This window comes from Equus quagga, chromosome 22, assembly GCF_021613505.1.
Source record: "Equus quagga isolate Etosha38 chromosome 22, UCLA_HA_Equagga_1.0, whole genome shotgun sequence".
NCBI lineage: Eukaryota > Metazoa > Chordata > Mammalia > Perissodactyla > Equidae > Equus > Equus quagga.
In genome coordinates, this window is record NC_060288.1 from 19,341,768 (window position 1) to 19,364,813 (window position 23,046).

A 23,046-nucleotide genomic window follows, 5' to 3' on the forward strand; every position below is an offset into this window, starting at 1 on the left:
GGGGGGGGGGGGGGGGGGGGGGGGGGGGGACAGAGAGTGACTGCTAATGGGTACAGGGTTTCCTCTTGGGGTGATAAAAATGTTCTGGAATTAGATACTGGTGACCAATGTATGACTTGTGAACCACAGAACTGTACATTTTAAAAGGGTGAATATCACGGTATGTAGATTATATCTCAATCTAGCAGTCGGTTAAAAAAAAATGAAGTTTCACATAAAACCCTGGCCCTAATTTATAGTTTTTTGTCTTCCTGTAGGTATTAGCTTAGACCACTCCCAACAAATTGGGCTTCATCTGTATGTCAGCTTTTAGGATTAAAAAAAAAAAGACACCAGTAAACAAAGAAGCCGTTTTATATATTTTAAAAATCACACTGCAAGATATGAAAAGGACTCCAAACCCATGTTATTTCTCCAGCTGCTGAACACTCTGTTGACTCTAAGAGGCAGCTGAGCACAGGAAAAATTCAGTAGTGATGGAGGAGCACACACAACTTACTAAACTGGCTTTCTCTCTTGATATTCTTTTTTCTTCTTCTGATTTCAACTTTTCATTTAAAGCATCATTTTCACTCTTCAGATCATTGATTTGTTTCTAAAACACAAACAATGGAATGTGGAACGTAAGTTAACAAGCAGACACCAGAAATATAGCAAATGTACACAGAAACACGCCAAAACCACACACACCTCAAAGATGGTGATTTGGGGGGGGGGGGGGGCGGGAGTGGTTATTGAGATTGACTTACTTCTAATGATTCTTGCTTTTCATAAAGCAAATCCTCAAGTGATTTCTTTTCCATTTCATGGCTTTTCTTGATTTCTGGAAAGAAGTGATATTTTGTGAGGCAATAACATCCTATGAGATCATTGTATTCTAGAGTTGATAAAGCACAGATGTAAGAGTTGATTACAAAGCAATACGACTACATTACCCTATACTTGTATGATGCTCTTATATAAATTAAGCTATCTCTTCTCACATTAGCCCTCTGAGGTGTGTAGGGCAGATAGTCCCATTTTATGACTGAGAGCACAGAGGCTCTGAGAGGCCAGGAGACCTTAGGGAACACATAGTGTACTTCCCAGGGGCGGTGCCTCAAACACTGGCCTTCAGACTCCAGGTCTGGAGTGCCTGTGCTCTTTCTCATTTGCTCTTCATGAACCAAAGAGAAGTCTAAAATCAAACCCCTTTCTAGCAGGAGGGAAGAAAACAATGCTTACTAAATGTTTACCCCGAGCCAGTCACTTTTACTTGTTATCATCTCTGACTTCACACAACAACTCTATTCTTCTGATGAGAAAGACCTTTGCCAAAGGTCACACGGCCCCGTCCTCGCCCCCTGTCCCCAGGCTTCTCTGTAGGATGCAATGAGTTTAGGGTAACAACTTCAGCTACATGGCCAATGAGGTTCTGAAGGAAATGGCTTCTTCCTCTTTTCCTTCAACTCTTCCAATCACGATGAAATAAAAGATTCTTTTTCTATTTAACAAGGGCCACCTACGTGTCACGGTAGTGTTGGTGCGCAAGAGTTCACGTGAGCAAGAGTGCTTAGCGAGGCTCCTTTACCGTGGCCAGGATATAAACTAACACCTTCAACTTCCCAGGACCTACAGCGGTAAAGGACAACTCGTATCGAAAAGGCCTTTCAGTTCTTTAAAAGTTCATCTTCTTTCCTAAAAGCCTGGCATTTATAACAAATTATTCCCATCCTTAGGGCAAAGGGCATCTGCTGACTATGAACAATGCAAAAAAGAAACCAAAAACCCTCGAAACTGAATACCACACGCTATTCTCTGGAGGAGAAAGTCGTGAATCATTTCCGTTTTAAAACATCTCACGCTGTTCCATTAGATCTTCTTCTATTTAAATAGAAAAAAAGCATTCTTGCCTGAAAGGGAAGTCTCATAGGCCTTCTTCAGTAATTCTACTTTCTCCGAGTGGCTAGCTTCAATTTCTAACTTGGAGGTTTCGTGGGCAGCATTTAAGTTGTCAAACTATAAGAAAACAAAACAATAGTTTACCAGTAAAATCAGAAGTCCCAAGTTGAATAATAAGCAGCAACAGTAGGAGACCTGACACACGAGCTTGCATTCACATTAAAGGGCTACCTAACACAGGTGAAGAACGACCCAGCGTGGATTGGCCACTCCCAATTCTCCACGCCGTTCCCCTCAGGAACCAAACACACAAGTTCTCCAGGGTTCGAGGATGGAAATGGCGGAGTCCATCATGAGCAATGAGGATTAGGTTCCACGGGGACAGGACCACTTAAGCTCCACGCCTGTCACTTTGGCTTCCATATCCTCAGTCCCTAGCACGTGCCTGGCATATAGTAGGTGCTCTGTAAATATTTGCTGAATGAAAAACTGACTTTAAAAGGGAGCAAGAAAATTAAAGAGAGGCTTATGATATACTATGAAGTGAGAAATATGGGTTATTAAACAAGTGCTATTTTAAAAAAGAAGAAATGCAAACCAATGGCTTAGCCACAAAATGCCAGAATGCTCACAAAGGGATTATTCCTAGGAAGTAGGATAAAGGGTTGTTTCTAATTTTATCTTTTCTTCCTTTTTCTCTTCCCCTCTTTTGCTCAACCTATGTACATTGCTTTGATCTTAAGAAAATAATCTTTTCACTTATTTAACTAAAAAACAAAAAGAAGTTCATCAATGGATGTTCAACGAAGAGAAGTTCATCGAAGGAAGTTCACCACCAACAGCAGTTAGATTTCAAATAAGTGGCCATGACCAAGACCATGCTCGGCTCCCAAAAGCACAGACCTGCTCTTGCAGCTGGCTTTGGTACTTCTCTGCTTCCTCAATGTAAATGTTCTGAAGCTTTTCACACTCCCCGGTGTAAAATTCTTTCAGCCGGTTCTCCAGCTCTGTGAGATCAGTCTGGTGCTGCTGGTTTAGCTTCTGGACAAATCCTTCATAAGCTATTTGCAACTCGTTCCTGGCTTTTTCTAATTTCTCACAGGTGGTTGAAGCAGTGACTGAAGAGACATGAAAATGAAAAGGGAAGATGACATTTAACCTGCTGAATGTCCTAAATTCATAACATTTACACACAGCTGTGATGACTCTGGAAGTATAAACACAGTACTCTCAAGAGTACTCTGCTCTCTCGTGACTAGATTTCCAAACATAATGGTGTAGAAGTGAACAGTAACAAGGAACAAGAGGAAATGGTCTCTGGCAGCAAAAAAAAAAAAAAAACCACACCTGTCTAGCAAGACACGAGAACCGTACTTGAGCAGAGCCAGGCTCCCAAGAGAAGTGACCAATCAGTGCAGGGTCCATAAGGACAGGAGGCTCTGATTGGCCGAGGCGTCTCCAAGGACCACCCCCCAGTAGGGAGAGGCTCAGACACAGAAGGAACTGGGAAGATCAGAGAGAAGAAATCAATGGATTTTAAGCTTGTACTTAATTTGAGATGATTTCAACTCATTATTTCGAAAAATACAGTAATAAAAACAAAATGTTAGAACATATTGAACCCAAATCACCAGAGCATACAGACTTTAGAAAAAACACACTTTAAAAGCCACAATATAATATGAATATATCGAAAAGTTAACATTTTAAAAGGGCAACGTAATTTGATCGACATAATTTAAAATCAGAGCATCCTACCTCTTCACCACCGCTACCAAAAACAGAATCACTAACAATACTGTGGCAGAGCGGTTCAGGTTCTGCACGATCCGCTTCCGCGGCCCAGGTTCGCGGGTGCGGATCCCAGCGGCAACCTACTCCACTCATCAGCCGGGCAGAACTCACACACAATACATCCTAGCACACACTGTAATAAATCCTGGAAGACCCCTCTCATTTCCCAGGAAGCTTGACTTTGGACTTCTCCGGCCTTCCTACACTGATGTTAAATACGGCTCAGAGGGGCGCTATGTGTCTGTCAGGAGGCGGCACGTTCTTAACATCCCAGCGTGACCATGGACTAACATAAAACCGGTACTGGTAAGTTGGTTAAATTAACCCTTACCTCGCTTTTGGTAAGGAATATTCCAGAAATACATATGTATTTCTGGAGTTGTGGAAGGAAAAATGACTGTTTCAGGGCAGAGAAGAGGACTGTTTAGATCAATGGTTATTCTACCTAAGTAACACGAAATGGGCTCTTTCCTGGGACGAATTTCTGGCAACGACAGACTTGTTTTCTTGGGACTAGGCCAGTTAGCAGTAGAAATACCAGTCACTCATCCCATATCAGTATTCTATCAGAGGTAAAACGGGCCATATAGAAATGACAAAAAATAGAACTACTATATGATGACTGGCCCAGAATCTCAACGACTGGCATGTCATCTCATCAACGCTCACAGAAGTCCTGTGAGAACCTTATCACTAAAGGATTAAAGGAGGAAAACAACCGAAAGGGTAAATAATTTGCCCATGGGCACACAGTGAAGCAAGAGGTGGAGGACTGGATCGCAGTAAACAGTTTGTATTCTGATTCTGTCTGCACCCAAAGTCTGTGCTCCTCGCACCCTACCCAGCTGCCTCTTGTGACAGAACTAGTGAGAAACAAGATGCAGCCTCTCCTTGGGGGGATCCACGGTCTAAGTGACAAGACATGCATGTGTGAGAAGCAACAATACTGGGCAGTACCTAAGGACCCAGTGGATGGCACTCAAGGTAGGTTACATGTGGCTAGGGTGGTACGGAAGGTCTGGTCGGCAGATCAAAAAGAAAATTTTTTTAAATTGTGATAAAATATACATAACATAAAACATCATTTTAATCATTTAAGTGTAGAGTTTTGTGGCATTAAGTACATTCAGACTGGGGTGCAACCATCACCATCATCCATCTCCAGAACTTTTTGCCCAAACTGAAATTTCCTATTAATTAAACAATAACTCCCATTTCCCCCCCTCCTTGGCCACTGGCAATCACCACTCTACTTTCTGTCTCTATGACTTTGATTACTCTTAAGTACCTTATATAAATGGAATCATATAAAATTTGTCCTTTTGTGACTGGCTTATTTCACTCAGCACAATGTCTTAAAGGTTCATCCATGTTGCAGCATGTCAGAATTTCCTTCCTTCTTAAAGGATCGGACATAGCACATTTTGTTTACCCATTCATCTGTTGATGGACACTTGGGTTGCTTCCACCTTTTGGCTATTGTGAATGCTACTGCTATGAACATGAGTATACAAATACCTGTTCAAGTCCCTGCTTTCAATTCTTTTGGGTATATAGTTAGAAGTGGAACTGCTGGATCATATGGTAATTCTATTATTATTTGAGAAACCGCCATCTTGTTTTCCATAAAGGCTGAATCATTTTACATTCCCACCAACAGTATGCAAGGGTTCCAATTTCTCCACATCCTCACCAAAATTTTTCTTTTTGTTATAATAGCCATCCTAATGGGTGTGAAGTGGTATCTCACCGTGGTTTGAATTTGGTCAGCAGATGTAAAAATTGAACCATGTGATATAAACACAATTCTGACATTGGGTAAAAACCGTATTCCACCATGAGCAATGGTGGGAGACTGCAGTGTGTCTTGCAGACTACAACATTCAAAAGGGAGAAAAGCTGGAGATAAGACCCAAAAAGGTAGATGGAGGCCAGATTTTAGAGGCCAACAAATGGGATACCAATGACAATTCAGTCCTTTGGGACTAAATTTTGTAAGTTATTTTTTTCTTTAAAAGAATTTAGCAAAAGATAATAGCTATGCTGGCTGCTAGAGAACACCCTCCTCACTTTTCCTTTTTATTGCTCTAAATATTTATCAAAGGAGACAAAAATGATTCAAGAAGGCAAATGTCAGTCAAATAAGTAAATACATTAGCTTCCACTAACTAACTTTCCAAAGTACACAAATAAAATGATGGAGCCGCAAGCCTCCTTGTGTGAACTCCGTATGGGGACTCTATAGGAAAGGAGGCAATAGAAAAATATTTTGCAAGCTGTTAATCAAGGCATCAAATAGTTTTCTGGTCAGAGAAATAATTCACTTGGAACTTCACACATCAGCAACATTAAAAAAAAAAAGTAATAACGTGATCTGGCCCATCTGAATGCTCATTTCAGAGACAGAAACACCTAAGAGAACCAAAAACTCGAAGAACTTCTATGTGGAAGTTGACAGAATGCTGCACCTGCCAAATTGAACACATCCGCCTGTAATCAAACAACCGTCAGTTTGAATGGATAATTACGGTGCATCAGCCTTAAAAATCAAATAGGATATATGAAAATCTTCTCACATTAGCCACTGGATGGGGCGTTTTCTCTGTTTAAAAAAAACCCTAACAAGCTGAAATAGTGTTCAGTTTTGTTGGCCACTGTGAGTGAGGTGAAGGGAGGACAGAGGGGAGGGGAGGGAAAGGAGAAGAAGGGGTGAGATGGGGGAGCGGGTGGCTTCCTGCTGTTAGTACAGCAGGCCCGGCCCAGATGGTGACATCAGCCTGCAGCTGTGCACAGACCTTTGCTCTGGGTCCTGGCCGTGGGATGCTGTGCCGAGAACAGCTGGGCTGAAGTGATCTCTCACACAAATGGCTTTACTTTGAATTCACTGGCCTGGGCTCCTGAGGAAACATGTATTTGGCATAAAGATTCATGAAATGCTTTTTGAAAGGACACACACGTAAATGTCAGATCAGGGTTCTCAGAGTGCTCCTGTCGGCTGGACATGCTCTGTGGGAAGGAGCGGGGACGTCACCCCACCGTTTTAGTCATGAACCTTTCCTTGTACTTATTACAGTTTAGGACAGACTTCTAAGGCCACCTGTGCTGGCTCTTACTCCTCTCTCAGTCTCATCTCTTCCTTGCGTTTTCTCCAGAATTCCACTCACTTTTAGTCAATGGATCAGACACCTAACAAAGCCAAAGCCAAACATAAAATCTTTCAGAATTTGGACTAAGTAAGCAACGAGTTTTTGCACAGTGACACTATTTTCAAGAAGTTATTGCACAAATACAAAATCCACACAGTAGTAGAAGTCCTTTTGTCCTTGTTTTAATCATTCCATTGGTCGATTTTTAAAAACGTGTCTGTGATGAAGGGCAGCAAAAGCCCACTGCCTGTAGAAGAACTGATGGATTATAACTTTTGTACCCATATTGGTAAACTGCAAAATCTATCTCCAGGAATCTACCTTAAAATGACTGAGTTTTGAGAATTAAGGAGGAAAGATACCAACTCATCTACAAGGTCAGCTCTAAAACACAAGGGACGTTACAGATGAGAAGTCGATATTTTCCCCCTGGGATGAACCAGGCCTGAGAAGAATCGTGGGCCAATGACAGAACAGGAACAACACAGAGACACTCCCTGACTGTTTAAAACATGGATTACTCAGCAAGGAAAACGTATTCCAGAAGATGTGGTGAAATGCTTGAAAACTTTTCCTTTTCAAATATTTGGATGACATCTAGAAAAGGCCCAATGTCACAGTCAAATGTAACCTCTGAAAAAGAGAGCTGGAGCCATCCCAGTCTTTTAGCCGTTTTCCCTGAGGAGCCGCACTGCAGCCATTATGTAATCGGTCCTGGAAGCCTCTGCCAGGAGGCACAGGTCAAATTTTTATTTCCATCTCATTGAGACTACTTTCCTTTTGGTGATTGATAATAAGTGTACTGTTTACAGAGAAAACCAGTACACAATCATGTCCCTAAGATGTCACTGTTCTTTTGAAAAGATGCAGAGCTTTCTCAATTTTTACATCCGAGTAGCATGCATGAGTAGCATGTCATAGGATGACCAAAAATATTTTAACTCTCAGGAACATAAATAAATGTCTTCATAAAACAGAGCCAGAATACCAAGGTTCAAACCTCAGCCACACTATTTACCTGTTAGGCGATTTGAGCAAGTTACTCAAGCTCTCTAAACCTTCACTTCCTCATTTTTTTTAATGGCAATAATATTAGCGCCTTACCTGGAGGAGTAAACAAAATACTACACGTGAAGCACCTGGCCCAGTGCCTGACCAGGGTGAGTATGCAACAAACGTTACTGTTACTATGACTAGCTTTGCCAAAGGCCACCAATTCAAATGCGTTTGAAGAGCGCTCAAAGACGCTTGGGGTTCCACGACCGACTGTGACAGCTAGAAAGCAGCATTGCTTGTCTGGTATCCAAAGAAGATTAATACACACGCACACACCAAGGATAGGGTGCTACGGTACACATCTACCCCAAATCTTCACTTCCTACTACTGTTGTTCTTGACATTATATGCAATAGGATTTTCCCAACTTCCAGGTGATTTTATCCAAGTTGGACATAAAATATAGAAAGGAAAAGGAAAAGGAAAACTGGGGAGGTAGGTCACCTGAAAGGTCGTGCAAATTTTCATGATGCTATAGAAGAGATTGTGATGGAAAGAAAAGATAAACAGGAGAAGACTATGACTTCGTTTCCCCACTGGACACACACACTTTCTCTAGATGCTTCCATCAGGCCTGCTGCGGGTGCCGACCCTTCCTGGAGCAGAGCTCCCCTTCTCTGCACCTTCCATGAGGGCAATGACACGCCTGCATCCGGCTTCGCTTGCCTGCTTTGGGTCCCAGCTTTCCCTGGCTGCCTGGGAAGTCAGACGCCTGATCTTAGTTCTGAGCACTTTCCCTCTTTTCTTCAAGAGCACACACTTCTCAGGGTAAACATCTTTTTTTTTCTAAAAAAAAAACTTTTAATTGTGGAATAATTTTAGATTTATAGAAAAGGTACAAAAATAGTATAGAGAGTTCCTGTAGACTCTTCACTTAGCTTCCCCAAATGTTATCATCTTACATAACCATGCAACATTCATCAACGCTAAGGTTTTCACATTGCAACAATACCATTAGCAGTTTTTCCATTAATGCTCTTTTTTTTTTTAAGAATAAATTTTACTTTAGAATAATTTTAGATCTTCAGAAAAGTTGCAAGGATAGAAGAGAGAGTTCCCAGATACCCCTCACCCAGCCTCCCCTAATGTTAGCATCATGGATTTCCACGGGACATTTGCAAAACAAAGAAATCAGCATTGGTACATTATTACTAACTAAACTCCAAACTTTGTCCATTTGTTTTTGTTTCAGGATCCAACCCAAGATAGCGCACTGCATTTAGATCTTGGGTCTTCTTAGTCTTCTCAGGTCTGTGAGTTTGCCCTTTTTCTTTTCTTGTTTTTCATAATCTTGACAATTTTGAAGAGTTGAGAATTTTATAGAACATCCTTCAATTTGGGCTTGTCTGATGTTTTCTCTGCATATTCCTTGACCCAGCAATTCCACTAATAAGAATTTATCTTACAGATATACTCTCACACATATAAAACGAGGGACATATGAAGCTATCCACTGGAACATTTTTATAAGAGCAAAACATCAGAAACAACCTAATGTCCATCCAAAAGGAACTAGTTAAATTATGCTGTATCTATATAATGGAATACTTTCCAAAAGATAAAATAATTTTACAGCTGCTAGGGAAAAAAAGAAAAGACCGAGGAAGTTCCTTAATACTGGTCTTTAAGAAATCTCAGGTGAAAAAGAAGGGTGCAGAACAGCCTACATAAAACGTTGCCAACCGTGTATGAAAGGATGGGGAACAAATATCCATCTGATATTACTTCTCCTGCACCCCAGCTCTGGAAGCATGAATGCGGGCACTATGTTCTCCTGCAGTAGGGTGATTCTTTCATAATATTATCCTACCGAGGGAAATCCCGTCATGACACATTCCCAGGGCAAGTGACTGTTGGTTACTCTCTACCTTGTTTAAAATTCGAGATAGTAATATAACTGAACAAAGTAACCACGAAGACATATTTTAAAAGCAAATTGCTACTTTGTGGAGAGGCAGTAGCCTACAAAGAAACAACAAAAGTATGGGGACTAGACAAACCGACAACAGGCATTTCCAGCCTTCGGCAGATCAGTTTCCTGACATGCAAAGATGGGAATAAAAACCAGCTGCTCTGCCAACCTCACAGTCTGGTGAGGATCAAGTCAAACAGACAGTGTTATATTCTGTAGAGTGAGTCTTCACGGACCCTCTGTGGGATGATCATCAACTTGTAAGAGCCCCAGGTTTCACTTCCCAAAAGGTACCACTTCTTCACATGACCAAGAAATTGGGCAGACCTGCGGTAGCCAAAGGTCTTTTTCTAAATTTCAAAATTAGCTACAAATGGCTTTCTGATTGCTCTTTAAATTATATGGAATTATACTAATTAGCATATATATCGCAATTATATGAATTGGCATGAACTGATTTCAAAGCCTTCCACTAATCCTAACTTATTAGGAATTTACTTTTACAAAACGCCTGCACTGTCAAGTCACTTCTCCCATAAATAATACCACCTTACCTCCAAAACTCAGTTCATACTTTACAAAGTGCTCTCGCCTTTATTATTTCATGTAATATAATAATGCTTTGAGTTAATAAAATAATACAACTTAAATCTCATTTTACTAGAGAGGGAACTGAAGTGGCAGGATTGGGTGTAGAACTCCATCTGCTCAGCCTTTCTCAGTGTAGGTTCTATAGCACAGAACACTGAACCTGACCTGAGTGGCTATTTTCCCAACTTGAGATGCATAAGGGAGAAGTTAATTCATACATAATAATGGACGTGTCAGGGTATTAGGGCTTAATTCTTTTGTGGAAGCTGGAAGGACTGCAAAATAAGACAGGTAAAAAATAACTATTTTCCCCTACACTGATTAGTCCTGATAACTTTTTTTTTTTTTTTTTTTGGTGAGGAAAATTGGCCCTGAGCTAACATCCATGCCAATCTTCCTCTATTTTGTATGTGGGACACCACCACAGCATGGGGTAATGAGTGGTATGTAGGTCTGTACCCAGGATCTGAACTTGTGATCCCTGGGCCACTGAAGAGGAACCCGCAGACTTAAGCACTACACCCACCGCCACCAGGATGGCCCTGGCCCTGACAAAATCTCATTTGCATGTGGGACGATGATCTGGCCCAGTCAGCCGACCTTAGAACACAGGTCCTGGCTGGGCTTCCACAGAGCCTCAAGCTTTCCCTGCCAATAAAAGTCTGAAAAGGCTTTGCTGTTTTCCAGCTTACTCACTGGCCAACAACATGCCGCAAAACAGATGCTCTCGTAATCACAGCGGCAAACAGCCCACCGACCAACGAAAACACTTAGGAATGAAAGTGGATCGGAGATGAGAGTCTGGCTGAATAACTGACATGGTGTTCTAAGCTCCAGGCTTGAGAAAAATGAGATAAGCCTCTAAGGAGATCATGTTTCAATCAAAAGAATAAATTTGATGTGAATAAAAAGGTGATTTTTGAGGCAGGTACTATTCTGCCTCTCCTTCTCCCTGATGATTCATTTTTAGGGAGCAGGGTTCAAAAGGGCAGGTACGAGTTGTGGGGATGCATCAAATTTGGAAGCTTCTGTACAAGAATGGACTCAATGCACTTGGAGCTATTTGCTATTTTCTGGGCTTACTTGACCCGTGTATACTTTTCCACATGAAAGAAACAACATTCTGGACAGTTAGTGCGGTGTCAAAGTGTAGTCCAGAATCACCCAGATGATCATTAAAAGTGCATTCCTGGACTCCATCCCAAGCCACCTGAGTCAGAACTGGGAAGCTGCATTTTAACCATTTCTAGTTTATTACACAATGAAATTTAAGAATGGCTGTTCTAGACAAATGACATCAAATTAGGAAAAAGTGAACATATCAAAACTGGACAAGGAGAAGTTAGGCCAAGGAAGAAGACTCAATGGGCTTTGAGAACAGCCAGCCTCGGTAATACTGTGCAACTGTACAGGCGGAAGAACCCGGCCTTGTGCTTATAGATACAGCCAAAGCCTAAATCTACGACAGACAGACATGGATAGGAAAACAAAGAGCTAAGATTGGGGTGGTATCAACTGCAACTTCAATTGACTCAGAGGGAGAAAGAATTGTGTTCTTGGGGCTGGCCCGGTGGCACAGCGGTTAAGTGCGCATATTCTGCTTCTCGGTGGCCCAGGGTTCGCCAGTTCAGATCCCGGGTGCAGGCATGGCACCGCTGGGCAAGCCATGCTGTGGTAGGTGTCCCACATATAAAGTAGAGGAAGATGGGCATGGATGTTAGCTCAGGGCCAATCTTCCTCAGCAAATAGAGGAGGATTAGCAGCAGTTAGCTCAGGGCTAATCTTCCTCAGGAAAAAAAAAAAAGAATTGTGTTCTGGTACATGGTTGGTTTTCATTATATTAATAGATAGATTTTTCATTAAAGCCCACTTCAAAAATCACTTCTGGGATTCTGCATCTCAAGAGTCACTTAACTGTACAGAGTTTTAAAATTACTTTAAATACACAGCCTTGTTAAACCACAACTATAGGCAAAACTAGAGAAAGAGGGAATGAATCCCACAAGGGGTGAGGTCCTCAAGTTCCCAGACACCAGTTTAGTGTTGATTAGACATAGTGTACAATGCTTTTGGCAGAGCCAAGTCACTTTCCTCTAGCAGATAATAACAAGACATATTTTAATCTAACAATACTTCTTGAGCTCTTGACTCGAATAAACAGATTCCAAAAGTAGTTATCAATGCAAACCAGTGTTTATCTCAAATGATTTTCCAACCTTTCAAATAGTTTCATCATGCTTCCCCTGCTGTGATTAACAGGAGTTGGTGGTCTAGCCATCCTGGGTTCTTATCCAGTGCTCTGCTTTCTTGCTGTTTGACCTTAGAAAGTTACTTAATATCAGCCTAAAATTTTTTTTAATAAAACGCAAACCAGTAGACTTAGAGCTGAACATTGCTGTTAAGAGTAGGCACTTAATAAATATTAAATATTTATTAATAAATACTCATACCCATCTCCTAATTTTTACACACAGAGGGCAAAATCAGCTAGCCTTTTAGATAATTATTATCATTTCTAGAATTTTTAGTGAATTAATGGTTAAAATCCCATCTGTGTCATGAAATAGAAACAATCGGGACAAATGTATAAAATGATGCAAGTTGGCTATTAAATTTTGATGGCTAAAAAATAATTTCGAAATACAAACTATCTTTCCATCATTAATTAAGAGGAAAAAATGTGATCCCGATGATTAACATTAATAAAAAATAGGAACCCCAAAAGATCATCATTATGGCCCTCTATTACGCCAGTTTGGATCCAACACGGCTCTAGAAAAAATCAGAACGACACATCTAGGAATGTTTGCTGAGGAATGGAACTGTAATCTATTTCAAGGGCTAACACTTTCAAAATGATCTGATTAATTGGGATTTTCAGACATAATATAAAATGTTTCTAAGAGAATGAGAGCTCACCTTACTTTATTATTATTCATTCCCACATGTTCTTTTAAAACGGTTTATAGGAAAATATTTGTGCACAAAAATGATTATTAGCATATTATAAGGATAAAAGTGACTTTCCCTAGCGACCGTCCTCATTCAATCATCGAATTACTAAGCACCAGGCACAATGTGTTAGTTGGTAGAGCTACAGAGATGAAGGAGGAACTGGCCTTGTCCTTGAAGCACTCACACGTCTGGACGGTGAGAAGCGCTCTATGAACAGGTAACTACAAGAACAAAGCCCTAGAGAAGCGCACAGTAGAAGGTGCAATTAACTGGCTTGAAAGATTCGGGCAAAACTCAACCAATGACAAGATATTTTAGCTAGGACTTAAAAAATCAGTAAATGAGAAGGAGCTTGCGAGGCAAAAAATAGAAAGATAGTGGAGAGAGGAGAGCACGTTCCAGGCAGAGAGGATGATGTGTGTCAAAGAGGTGCCAAAGAGGTACGAAGGCACCCGTGGCTGGGACCGGGAGAGGGGGAAGAAGGTGCGAAGCAAGGTGACTGGGTCCACACATCGTGAAGGGGGACTGGAAGGGTATGGTCAAGTCATACATGGTGGCTTTAGTATGTTTGGACTCTTCCCCAAAGTCAAAATGGAGTCGTTTATGTTTGTTAAAAATGTCCAGTAGAGGATACATGTGAGATTTATTATAAGTACCGTCCTGATAGCATGTGGAGAGGAGAGAAGTGGGCTTCGAGGCAAGGTGACCTGTTGGGTGGCCATCGGAATGTATTCTAGGTAAGAAACGATGGAGCTTAAATTAGAAGAGCAGCAGCCAGAATGCTGAGGAGGGACGGAGCTGAGCGATGTTTAGAGCGCAGACTGGTATGCACGTGCAGGATGGAGGAAAAGGAGTGCGACCTCAGTCGTTAGCTTGGGTGCTAAGTGAAGCTGAGGAACAGACTTTGAGGAAGAGGTCTGAATGAGGAGACGCTGCAGAGGGTTCAGGAGGCAAGGGGACTGGGAGTCAGGAAGGGCTGATTACACTGGACTGGCTCACCTGGAGGCAGTTCCTCACCAGGGAAACTGCATCTGCAGCTTGGGAAGGAGAGGACTAGAAAAACAAACCTGGAGTCATCACCCTACAGGCTGTAGCTGCAGCCATGGGGATGGATGGGAAGACAGCTGACAATGAAACCCTCACCATTCTACAACACTATTTAAGGGGTAAGTGAAATTATGCTACATCCACTCAACAGACTTGCCCATAGTCATTAAACAGGACCAGAATGAAGATTATGAAGCAATATGGAAAAATGCTTGACATAAGCTTACAAGATCAGAGTATGCACAAAATAACAAGGGTGAATCTCAGAAACATTATGCTGTGTGAAAGAAGCCAGACACAAAAAGGGCATACTGTATGCTTCCATTTATATGAAATTCTAGAATAGACAAAACCAACCCATGGTGATAAAAATCAGATCACCGTTTGCTTTGAGGGCAAGAGGGGTGTACTGGAAAGGGGCTTGAGGGTATTTTCTGGGATGACAGAAATCTTTTATACCCTGATAAAATCGTAGGTTACATGAGCACATGTGTTTCTCAAAACCGATGGAACAATAAGCATTCCACTGTATGTAAATTATAATTAAATTATACCTTAAAATAAGGAAAGTACAAAGTTGTATATACCATGTAAACAAAGACAAGGGTATGGCAAAAAAATAAATTATACCAGCGTCATGGAGCTATGGGCTATTTTCCTCTCACTTCACAATTTTTATTAATTTTTACACATTGTTCTTAAATAAAGAAACTTTAAAACTCCAAATACCCATAAATATTTATCAATCACCCATGAAAATGGGAAGCATATTATATATATACTTTTTGCATAGGAAGCAGGAAAGAACCTTTGCAGTTAAGGATTTACTATCTGAAGACAACAGGAAAAGACAAGATATAATAAATACACGAATGTGAGTAGGAAGGACTCACTGGAGCGAGGGAAGCCTCACGGTTTTGCTCTGAGGGCACTGAGATGGGGTTTTTGAGAGCTGTTGCAGAAGCAAATGATAAATCATTCCACAAAGGGGGTGTGGCTCAGATGGCAGGGACACGCAGGCCGAGCACTGGAGGCAAGTTGGGATAACTGGGCCGTAGAGGACACTTGTCAGCAAAAGTGAGATGTCAATGGGAAAGTCAGTCAGTGGAGGGCACAGTGGGAGGCAGCTGGATTCAGGTCAATAGCGCAGACTCTACTTGGGTTTTAGTGCTCCTGAGTTTATGCGTTGTCCGTCGTTCTTTGCAGTTATTAGTAGTTTGGGAGTCTTGCCTCAAATTTCATAGAGAAGGTAAAGAAAAATTACCCAGTGGGAGAGTGACACTAATGATCGCCCATATTTCAGAGGAGAAAGGTGGACACTTAGACGATGGTGCTGGTGGCAGCTCTCTTTTCTTGAGTTGCCTGTGATGGACCGGGTACTATGCTACTGCTTCATGTATATTACCATGTTGTTCAAGTTCCACAAGAGTTCAGCAAAATACATATTAACTTCATATCACCAGTGAGGAAATGTACTCTGAGAGAGTTAGGTAACTTCTAACTAGGAGCAGATGGACAAAAACCTAGACTATGGGACTCCAAAACCCAAGCCCTTCCGCCCTATCAGGAGGGGATCCATCACGTCTTGCTTCCATTTGAGTCTGAAGAGAAAAACAGCCTGCCCCAAGGGGTTTCTAATAATATTTAGTCTAATTACAATTCCTTTCTGCAGTATAGTCTATGCCCTTCTAAAATAGCAGATGCGGTTACCACACAGCTGTAAACTGCACAGATCTTAATGCTATTTACTAGTTCTCAACACCTGGTGCTGGACGCTTTACAACACCTTACCTCATGTGACACCTCATGTTACCTCAAGTAATCCTGCTACACAGCTGCAAACTGTACACATCGTAATACTACTTAACAGTAGTCAACACTTGGTGCCAGATGCTTTACGACGCCTTACCTCATCTAATCCTCATGACCACCCTTGCGGCAGACAGTTATCACTGCCATTTTACAGAGAATGAAATTGGGACAGAAGACACGAAATGTGGCCTGCCCTAGGTCACCCAGCTGCCAAAGATTTGGATCTGGATGGTATGACAACACAGTCTAACCACTTTGCACCACTGCCTCAAATTTCAAAACCGAGTTTTAAACTTTGCTTTGTAAACTAACTTTTTTTCCATCTTAGCTCATGTTACAAACAATCAAACTGGCAGCTTCAAGAGCATTTTTCCTGGACAGTTTCATAGAAGAACTATTTAAAGCCTTCTCTTCTTTCCCCTCGCAGAACCAAAACCCTTCCCAAAAAGCTTCACGCTCTTACTTGAGCAATTCTACCCCATTCAACAGCAATAATGACACATTCTTTACAGATCTAACCTTGGGTGACTGAATGATAATGGACAGGCCAACAGTGTAAGTAAAAGCAAACCAGGGCACACTCTCCTTATCTCCAATGGAAAGGTGAGAGTGAATACAAACTGTTAACGGCTATTTCCTGTCAGGCTGTGTGACTAACTGGAGGTGCTGAGTACCTGGGTCCCAACTTAAATCACTTAATTGTGCCAGAGGAACCCCATTCCAGCAAGTGAATGAGACCAGTGTTCCATCAGCGTTTCTGCCTTGTCTTGGGAGAGGCTGAAACGTGAGCCACCGCAAGGCTCATCTCCACTTCCACTGGGTTATAATGAACTCTGAAACACACAAAGACCTCTTTCCTGATCATCTAACTCTACGTCCATTCCATTATTTAAGGCACAGACAAAAGCCAATTAAAGGTGGTCATTTGGGTAATCAAAAGGGCAGTAGTCAAGTTCAGTAACATGGCAGGAAGCCTTAAAAGTCTCTGAGAGCTGGACTGTTTCTCAGCTGTGGTTTCCTTCAACTGTTTCCTTAAAACTCTCAAGTCTTTGGGGTCCTGAAGTTCCATCTGCCTTAAAATTACTTTTCTATAAGGAGTTCTTCATTGCCATAGCCTACAAAAAGGTCAGGAGAAAACGATGCACAGCTAGGTATTAAGAATCTGGATGTCAGCCAGGAGTTGGGTGCTGCCTCCCTTTGGGAGGTGAAAACAGAAGAGTAATGCAGAGAGAAGTCCCTGCCATTTGATCTTTGCCCTGGGAAAAAAACTTAAGAGTGTTCAAGTCCTGCAAATTATACGGACAATGTTTAAAGTCTGGTCTCATCCAAAGAAAAATATGAGTAGTTTCTCCTAGAACTAGAGAGACCCAATTTTTGTCTCTGGCTGTTGCCTTTGTGTTATTTATACAGATCCCTACACACACTTTAAGTGCAGACTCTCAGCATACGTGGAAAACTGCAGAGGGCAGGGAATTCAGCCTCTCAATGCGCAACTCCGGACCTGCCTGCAGTTGAGCAGGAGGCTGATTGCCCACAGCAGATGGGGGGAGCCCAATGCAGTCAGTTCACTCCAACGCCGTAGGTGAGGCAGGCAGAGCAGTGCTGTCTCTGTTGCACGAACCCTGAGGACTCTTCCAGGAGAGACAAGAACCAAATAGAGTTCGGCCTGGGAACAGCAGCACTGGGTGGGGAGTGCTACAGACATCAGAGGCACATGGCTTCCTGGGCAACTGGGTCCTTATTCACCGTCAGCCCCAAACTATAAGATTAGCACAGAATGTGCCTTCTTCAGACAGGGTACCCCTATACACAGCATCCTTCTAACTTCATACTCACTGCCCCAATCCACCCCAAAGAAGTATAACGTACTTCCTGTTATCAGAGAGGGCAATTTCTCACCACTCTTTAATATGAAAAGTGGTTCAGAAAACAATATGATGGAATTATTTAACAGGAATCCACATCATAACAAAAATCACTCTGGCCCTTTCTTCAGGAAGAGAAATGTTCTGGTCAACAGAAGCTCTGCTAGGCTTAGTCAGATCAGTGCCAGGAATTCTGTGAACTTGAGGTCAAGCTGCCAAGATTCAAAAGAAAGGTCGATAGTAAGTGTTTGCACAGATACCAGCATGGGGCAGGGAACAACTGCCAGCATGCAACTCCAGCCACAATGCAGAGAGGAAAACCAAATTTTCCAATTCTCCCCTTGTCCCATAAAACTTAAAAAAAAAGCTCTTACCTAGCTCTCCCCGGAGGTTAACAAGTTCTTGAGACAGGGTTTTGTGCTGTTTCAGTGCTTCCTCCCGCTGCGGAAAACACACATCAAGTTACTAATGTTTTTAAGAGGGTCCCTTTCAATAACGCACACATTCGTTATCAGCAAGAACAGGAGCCTCGGAATCAATTGAGACGACAAGATATGAATCATTTAGGCGAACAGTTTGTGTTGTTAAAAAAACACAGATGTCCCTTAGTTGTTAGGGAAATTCATGTTTTTCTCAGGTCCTCGTGAAACTCTCGTTTGAGGCACTGAATGGCCCATTTAAAAATATTTACTTTGAGCCAGGTTTCATTGCTGATCCGCGGAACCTTTCAGCTAATGCATAGTGTACTTAAGACGTAATGCATTCTCCTCCTCCAAGGGCAATAAAGGTCTACTCAGTTTAAGATAAATATTTAATGTCCTAAACATATGCACTTATATGTACTTTGTCCTATAATTGCAAATAAAAAAGTTTAGTTCCAAGGCCAATCCTTTACTTCTAAAACGAAGACACAAAGTTACAAAGCGACAGTGAAAAAAACAATCTTTAAAGACAAAATTAAATTAATTTCACTTAGCTACACATTCTTTTTTAAGGACTATTATATTTTGGATCAGCTATGATTCTAAGTAGATGTTCGAGAAATGAACCAAAGCAAACCAGGCAGCTGTTTCAGTATTAAAAAAGCAATTATCCATCTTGCAAAAAAAAGAAAAATTTCCAAGTTACCAGCAACTCATAGCAATCACACATATCCACACACGTACACGAGCACAGTAATTAGATACAGTGTCTTAAAAGGCAGATTCCTTACCACCAGGGTGTAAGTAAGGAAAACGCAGAATTCAAAGCTCTCTGAAAATGCCCTCACTAGGATCAGCCAAGGGGAGCTCCCGCCGCATCTTGGTCACGGTATTGCAGAGATCACGGGACCAGCCTTTGCAGGCAAGAGTTGCTTGTCATTCAAAGCATTTCCCTCTCATTCCAGACAACCTCTGCCTTAGTCCCTGACATTCTTCCAGAAAAGCACTATAAACAAATACTAATTACCCTTGTTGCTGCACATGGAGAATAGAGGCACATTTTGCTGCTGGAGCAGCCCATTTTCCAGCTTCTGTCTCCAACACCCCCCACCCCCGCACCGTCCAAGGAGTGCACAGGTGGCCACGCCACCCACCAGTCAGGTCTGTCTACATTCAAAGCTCTATCAGGAGGCGTGCCATTGGTCCTCGTGAGCCTTACTTCACGTCCTGCAGGTTCCCGTCTGCTCAGCCGCCTCTCTCACAGAAGCTGAGGCTGCAGCTTCTGCCTCTGGCACCGGCAGCCTGCGATTACTTAAAGCCACAGCCCTTCATTTATGAAAAACGAGAGCCAGACATTAGACTGATCGATGGCCACTTACTTAAATATCTGCTAGTACAGTGGAAAGAAAAACTGACCTTCTCTGTGTGGATGGATAATGGAGCTATTTTTAGGTTTGTGAGCCTTTTCATTCCCTTCTCTAATTGAGGTCATTAAATTATCACACTTACTAATAGAAAAGGGAAACCTGTCCTCCAAAACCTGTATACTAAATGAGCTTATGAACTAGGTGAAGAACGATGAAAGTGTGTGTGCTGGGACTTAGAATTTAAAATGACATTACAAAACGAATGGTGTTTCCCGCAGAATTTAATTTGAATGCTTAGAACATGGTCCCCTGGTGTTTTAAGAAAAAGTATGACATGCTGATTGAGTTGGAGATTGGATATATTTTATAACTTTTACCTTTTACTTTGTAGCATTCTCTTACTAAAGAGCTAAGGAAGTTAATGACCCACTGGGTCATATGGAGAGTTAGCAGGGGCTAGAACTTAAGAAACACTTTCTCATTGAGTATATTTTGGCCTTAATGATATTCTAAAGGCTTGCTTTTCAAAAGGCAGTATTAAGCTGTCCTAAAATCACAAATTGATGAGTCCAGGTTTTTTAAAATGAACTTATAATGGGTTTTCTAATGTAGAACTTAAAGTTTGAGAAAAATCAACCTGGATAAAATTGGAAGAAAGTCAAATAAAAATACATACGATATATACTTAAGTCATAAACTTAAATCTTAATTTTGTTTGCTCAGTAATCTAGTTCAAGTAAAAGTGACAAGAAAACCAGAAGACAGCTTTACTCGATGCCCACAAGCTATCCTGTGACACATCAGTGAGCCTGCTTCAAGTTCACTCTTTCCGAGAGCAGCTAAACTGCTAATAGAGGGAAAAGCTGGCAAGAAGTTGTCACTTTCCAAATTTCCATAAATTAAGTTGGTATATAATTTTCCAGAAATTAAGTTGGTATATAATTTCCAGGAGTAATTTTGAGAAAACTTTTATGTCCTATCACAAATATATCCCAGATGATCTTTTTGCTTATCAAAGGGATTTTGGGAACAAGGAATTTCAGGACCTACGTGGACATTTCTCCCAACTCTACTGCACTCAACCTCCCTGTCCTCAGGGTCCAGAAGCCATGGACGTCTTCCAAGCTCTGTCAATCCCAGTAACAGTGACGGGAATACCACGAGGTCACCTTTGACTCTTCTTTGTCTAAATGGATTATGCCAAAGTCAGTCAGTTCTTCCTTCCTAAAGGGTCTTGAATCCATCTCAATTTTTCTACTAGTGCTACCCCCACCCTGGTCCTGATCCTCACTTATCCATTCCTGGACTATGGAAAGCATCTCTCCACATTACCTTGCAGAGGGCTGCTAGATTATTACTCCATATTCTTTGTACCTATAAATGCCCTTGCTCAAAAAGTCTTCTACTGGGGCAGGCCCGGTGGCGTAGTGGTTGAGTTCACGAGCTCTGCTTTGGCAGCCCAGGGTTCATGGGTTCGGATCCCAGCTGTGGACCTGTATACCCACCACTCATCAAGCTATGCTTTTGTGGCATCCCACATACAAAATAGGGGAAGATTGGTACAAATGTCAGCTCAGGGATAATCTTCCTCAATCAAAAAGAGGAAGATTGGCAACAGACGTTAGCTCAGGGCCAATCTTCCTCAACAAACAAACAAAACTCTTCCACTCAGTGCATAAAAAAATAAACTTCACCCTCCTTCCATGAACCTCAATCATCCAGCTCCTGTTTAGACTCCTAACTCCTTTTCTGTCCAAGTCATTTTCATCACGCAAGTCCACCTCTATACTCTGGAATGTCTGGTCTTCTTTACCTGACCCATTACATTAACCTTCAGGGAATGCTAAATGTCAATCATAGACACCATCCCCATCCCCCAAATGCCAGATAGGACATTTATCCTTTTGAATTGGTTAGCAGGTTATTACTCAGTACCAATTAATGAAGCACCATTCGAGATGCTGGGAAAAACATGGAAGAAATTTAAGACATGGTTCTTGCCTTCAAGAAACTTGGGATCTAGAAAGAACTAAAACATCCAAGCCCAATTCTTTGGTCATCACTCAAGGCAGATGACCTCACCTGAGGGGAAGCAGTACAGGATAATGGAAAAACCAAGGTCTTCAAAATACCATCCTCTGTGAAACGCCAACCAGTGCCCATACCATAATAGACACAAACTAAGTGTTAGTTTCTATTCAACTCTCCCTGGTAGCTAGCCCTTTAAGATACCTACCCTTTATTTGTAGATGATAAAATGCATTTTATCACTTAGATACTGATTGCCTGTTTCTTTTTATTTAGCTGTTCGTTTATCAGTGTTTCCATCTTAGATGATAAACTCTTTATAGTCCAGATAAATTTATTTAATCCTCCTTGTATTGTAACACGTAGAATTCCACATAATGTGAAAAAAGAGGGAGGTGGGAATGTGGATAGACAAAAGCCTTTATACTCATGCATTAAATATATGACGTGCTCCAAGAAAAAAATGGATTCGCCATAATTTAATTAGGAGTCCCTGGGATGCGGGCACTTAGGCTCTGGCTGTCATCCCATCAGTGGCCTGAATTTGCTAGCTACTGAAGAGCATCAACAGCACAGGGGATTTTGCAGACAACAGCCACGTCAGATACGTGCTCTCTTTGACCTCCCCATGACCTACACAATGAATCATGTCCACTTTTTTGTTCTGAGACATTTTTACTTATAGTAGCCTGCTAGTGTCATTCAAAATTCACTCTGTTTAGGTGCTACTTTAGGTTAAAGTCTGCTTGCAAAAACAGAACTGGAGGCACACTGAATACACAGAGGTTGGCAGGGGTTGGGGGTGACCTTGGTCCTGTTCAGGTTTACCTAGAAACTCACTCATAGCCTTTTTATGAGGAGTTCACAGACTCCTTCACTTTGGCTGTCTGTACAGAATATTGTACAACTACGCAAGGATAAACCAAGAGTTGGAACAAACTAAAACTAACAGTAGAGAGATAGAAAGTGTGGTATTAGTTTCTAGATTCATGAGACATTTATTAGAACTTCTGCTATGTGACAAATTATGTCTGCCGCTAAAGTGGGAAAGTTGTAGTGATTAAATAGACTTGCAAGAAAAGGATAGGTGATAGACTCAGGATTCCCTATAATCAACCATTTTTACCCATAATCTAATGCTCTGAAACCATTTAGAAAAAGTTAGCAATA

General features: G+C 41.6%; 1 protein-coding gene across 12 annotated transcripts in view; it reads right to left on the minus strand.

Moving 5' to 3' along the window:
• The window catches only part of MTUS1 (microtubule associated scaffold protein 1), a 145,478-nt gene that overhangs the window by 8,022 nt on the left and 114,410 nt on the right, over nucleotides 1-23,046 (minus strand). For all 12 annotated transcript variants that reach the window (XM_046648585.1, XM_046648581.1, XM_046648584.1 and 9 more), the window contains 5 exons: nucleotides 18,434-18,500; nucleotides 2,785-2,999; nucleotides 1,893-1,998; nucleotides 750-823; nucleotides 500-595 (listed from right to left, as the gene is read on the minus strand). In XM_046648585.1, the coding sequence (XP_046504541.1) occupies nucleotides 500-595; nucleotides 750-823; nucleotides 1,893-1,998; nucleotides 2,785-2,999; nucleotides 18,434-18,500 (558 nt within the window). The remainder of the gene's footprint in view (nucleotides 1-499; nucleotides 596-749; nucleotides 824-1,892; nucleotides 1,999-2,784; nucleotides 3,000-18,433; nucleotides 18,501-23,046) is intronic.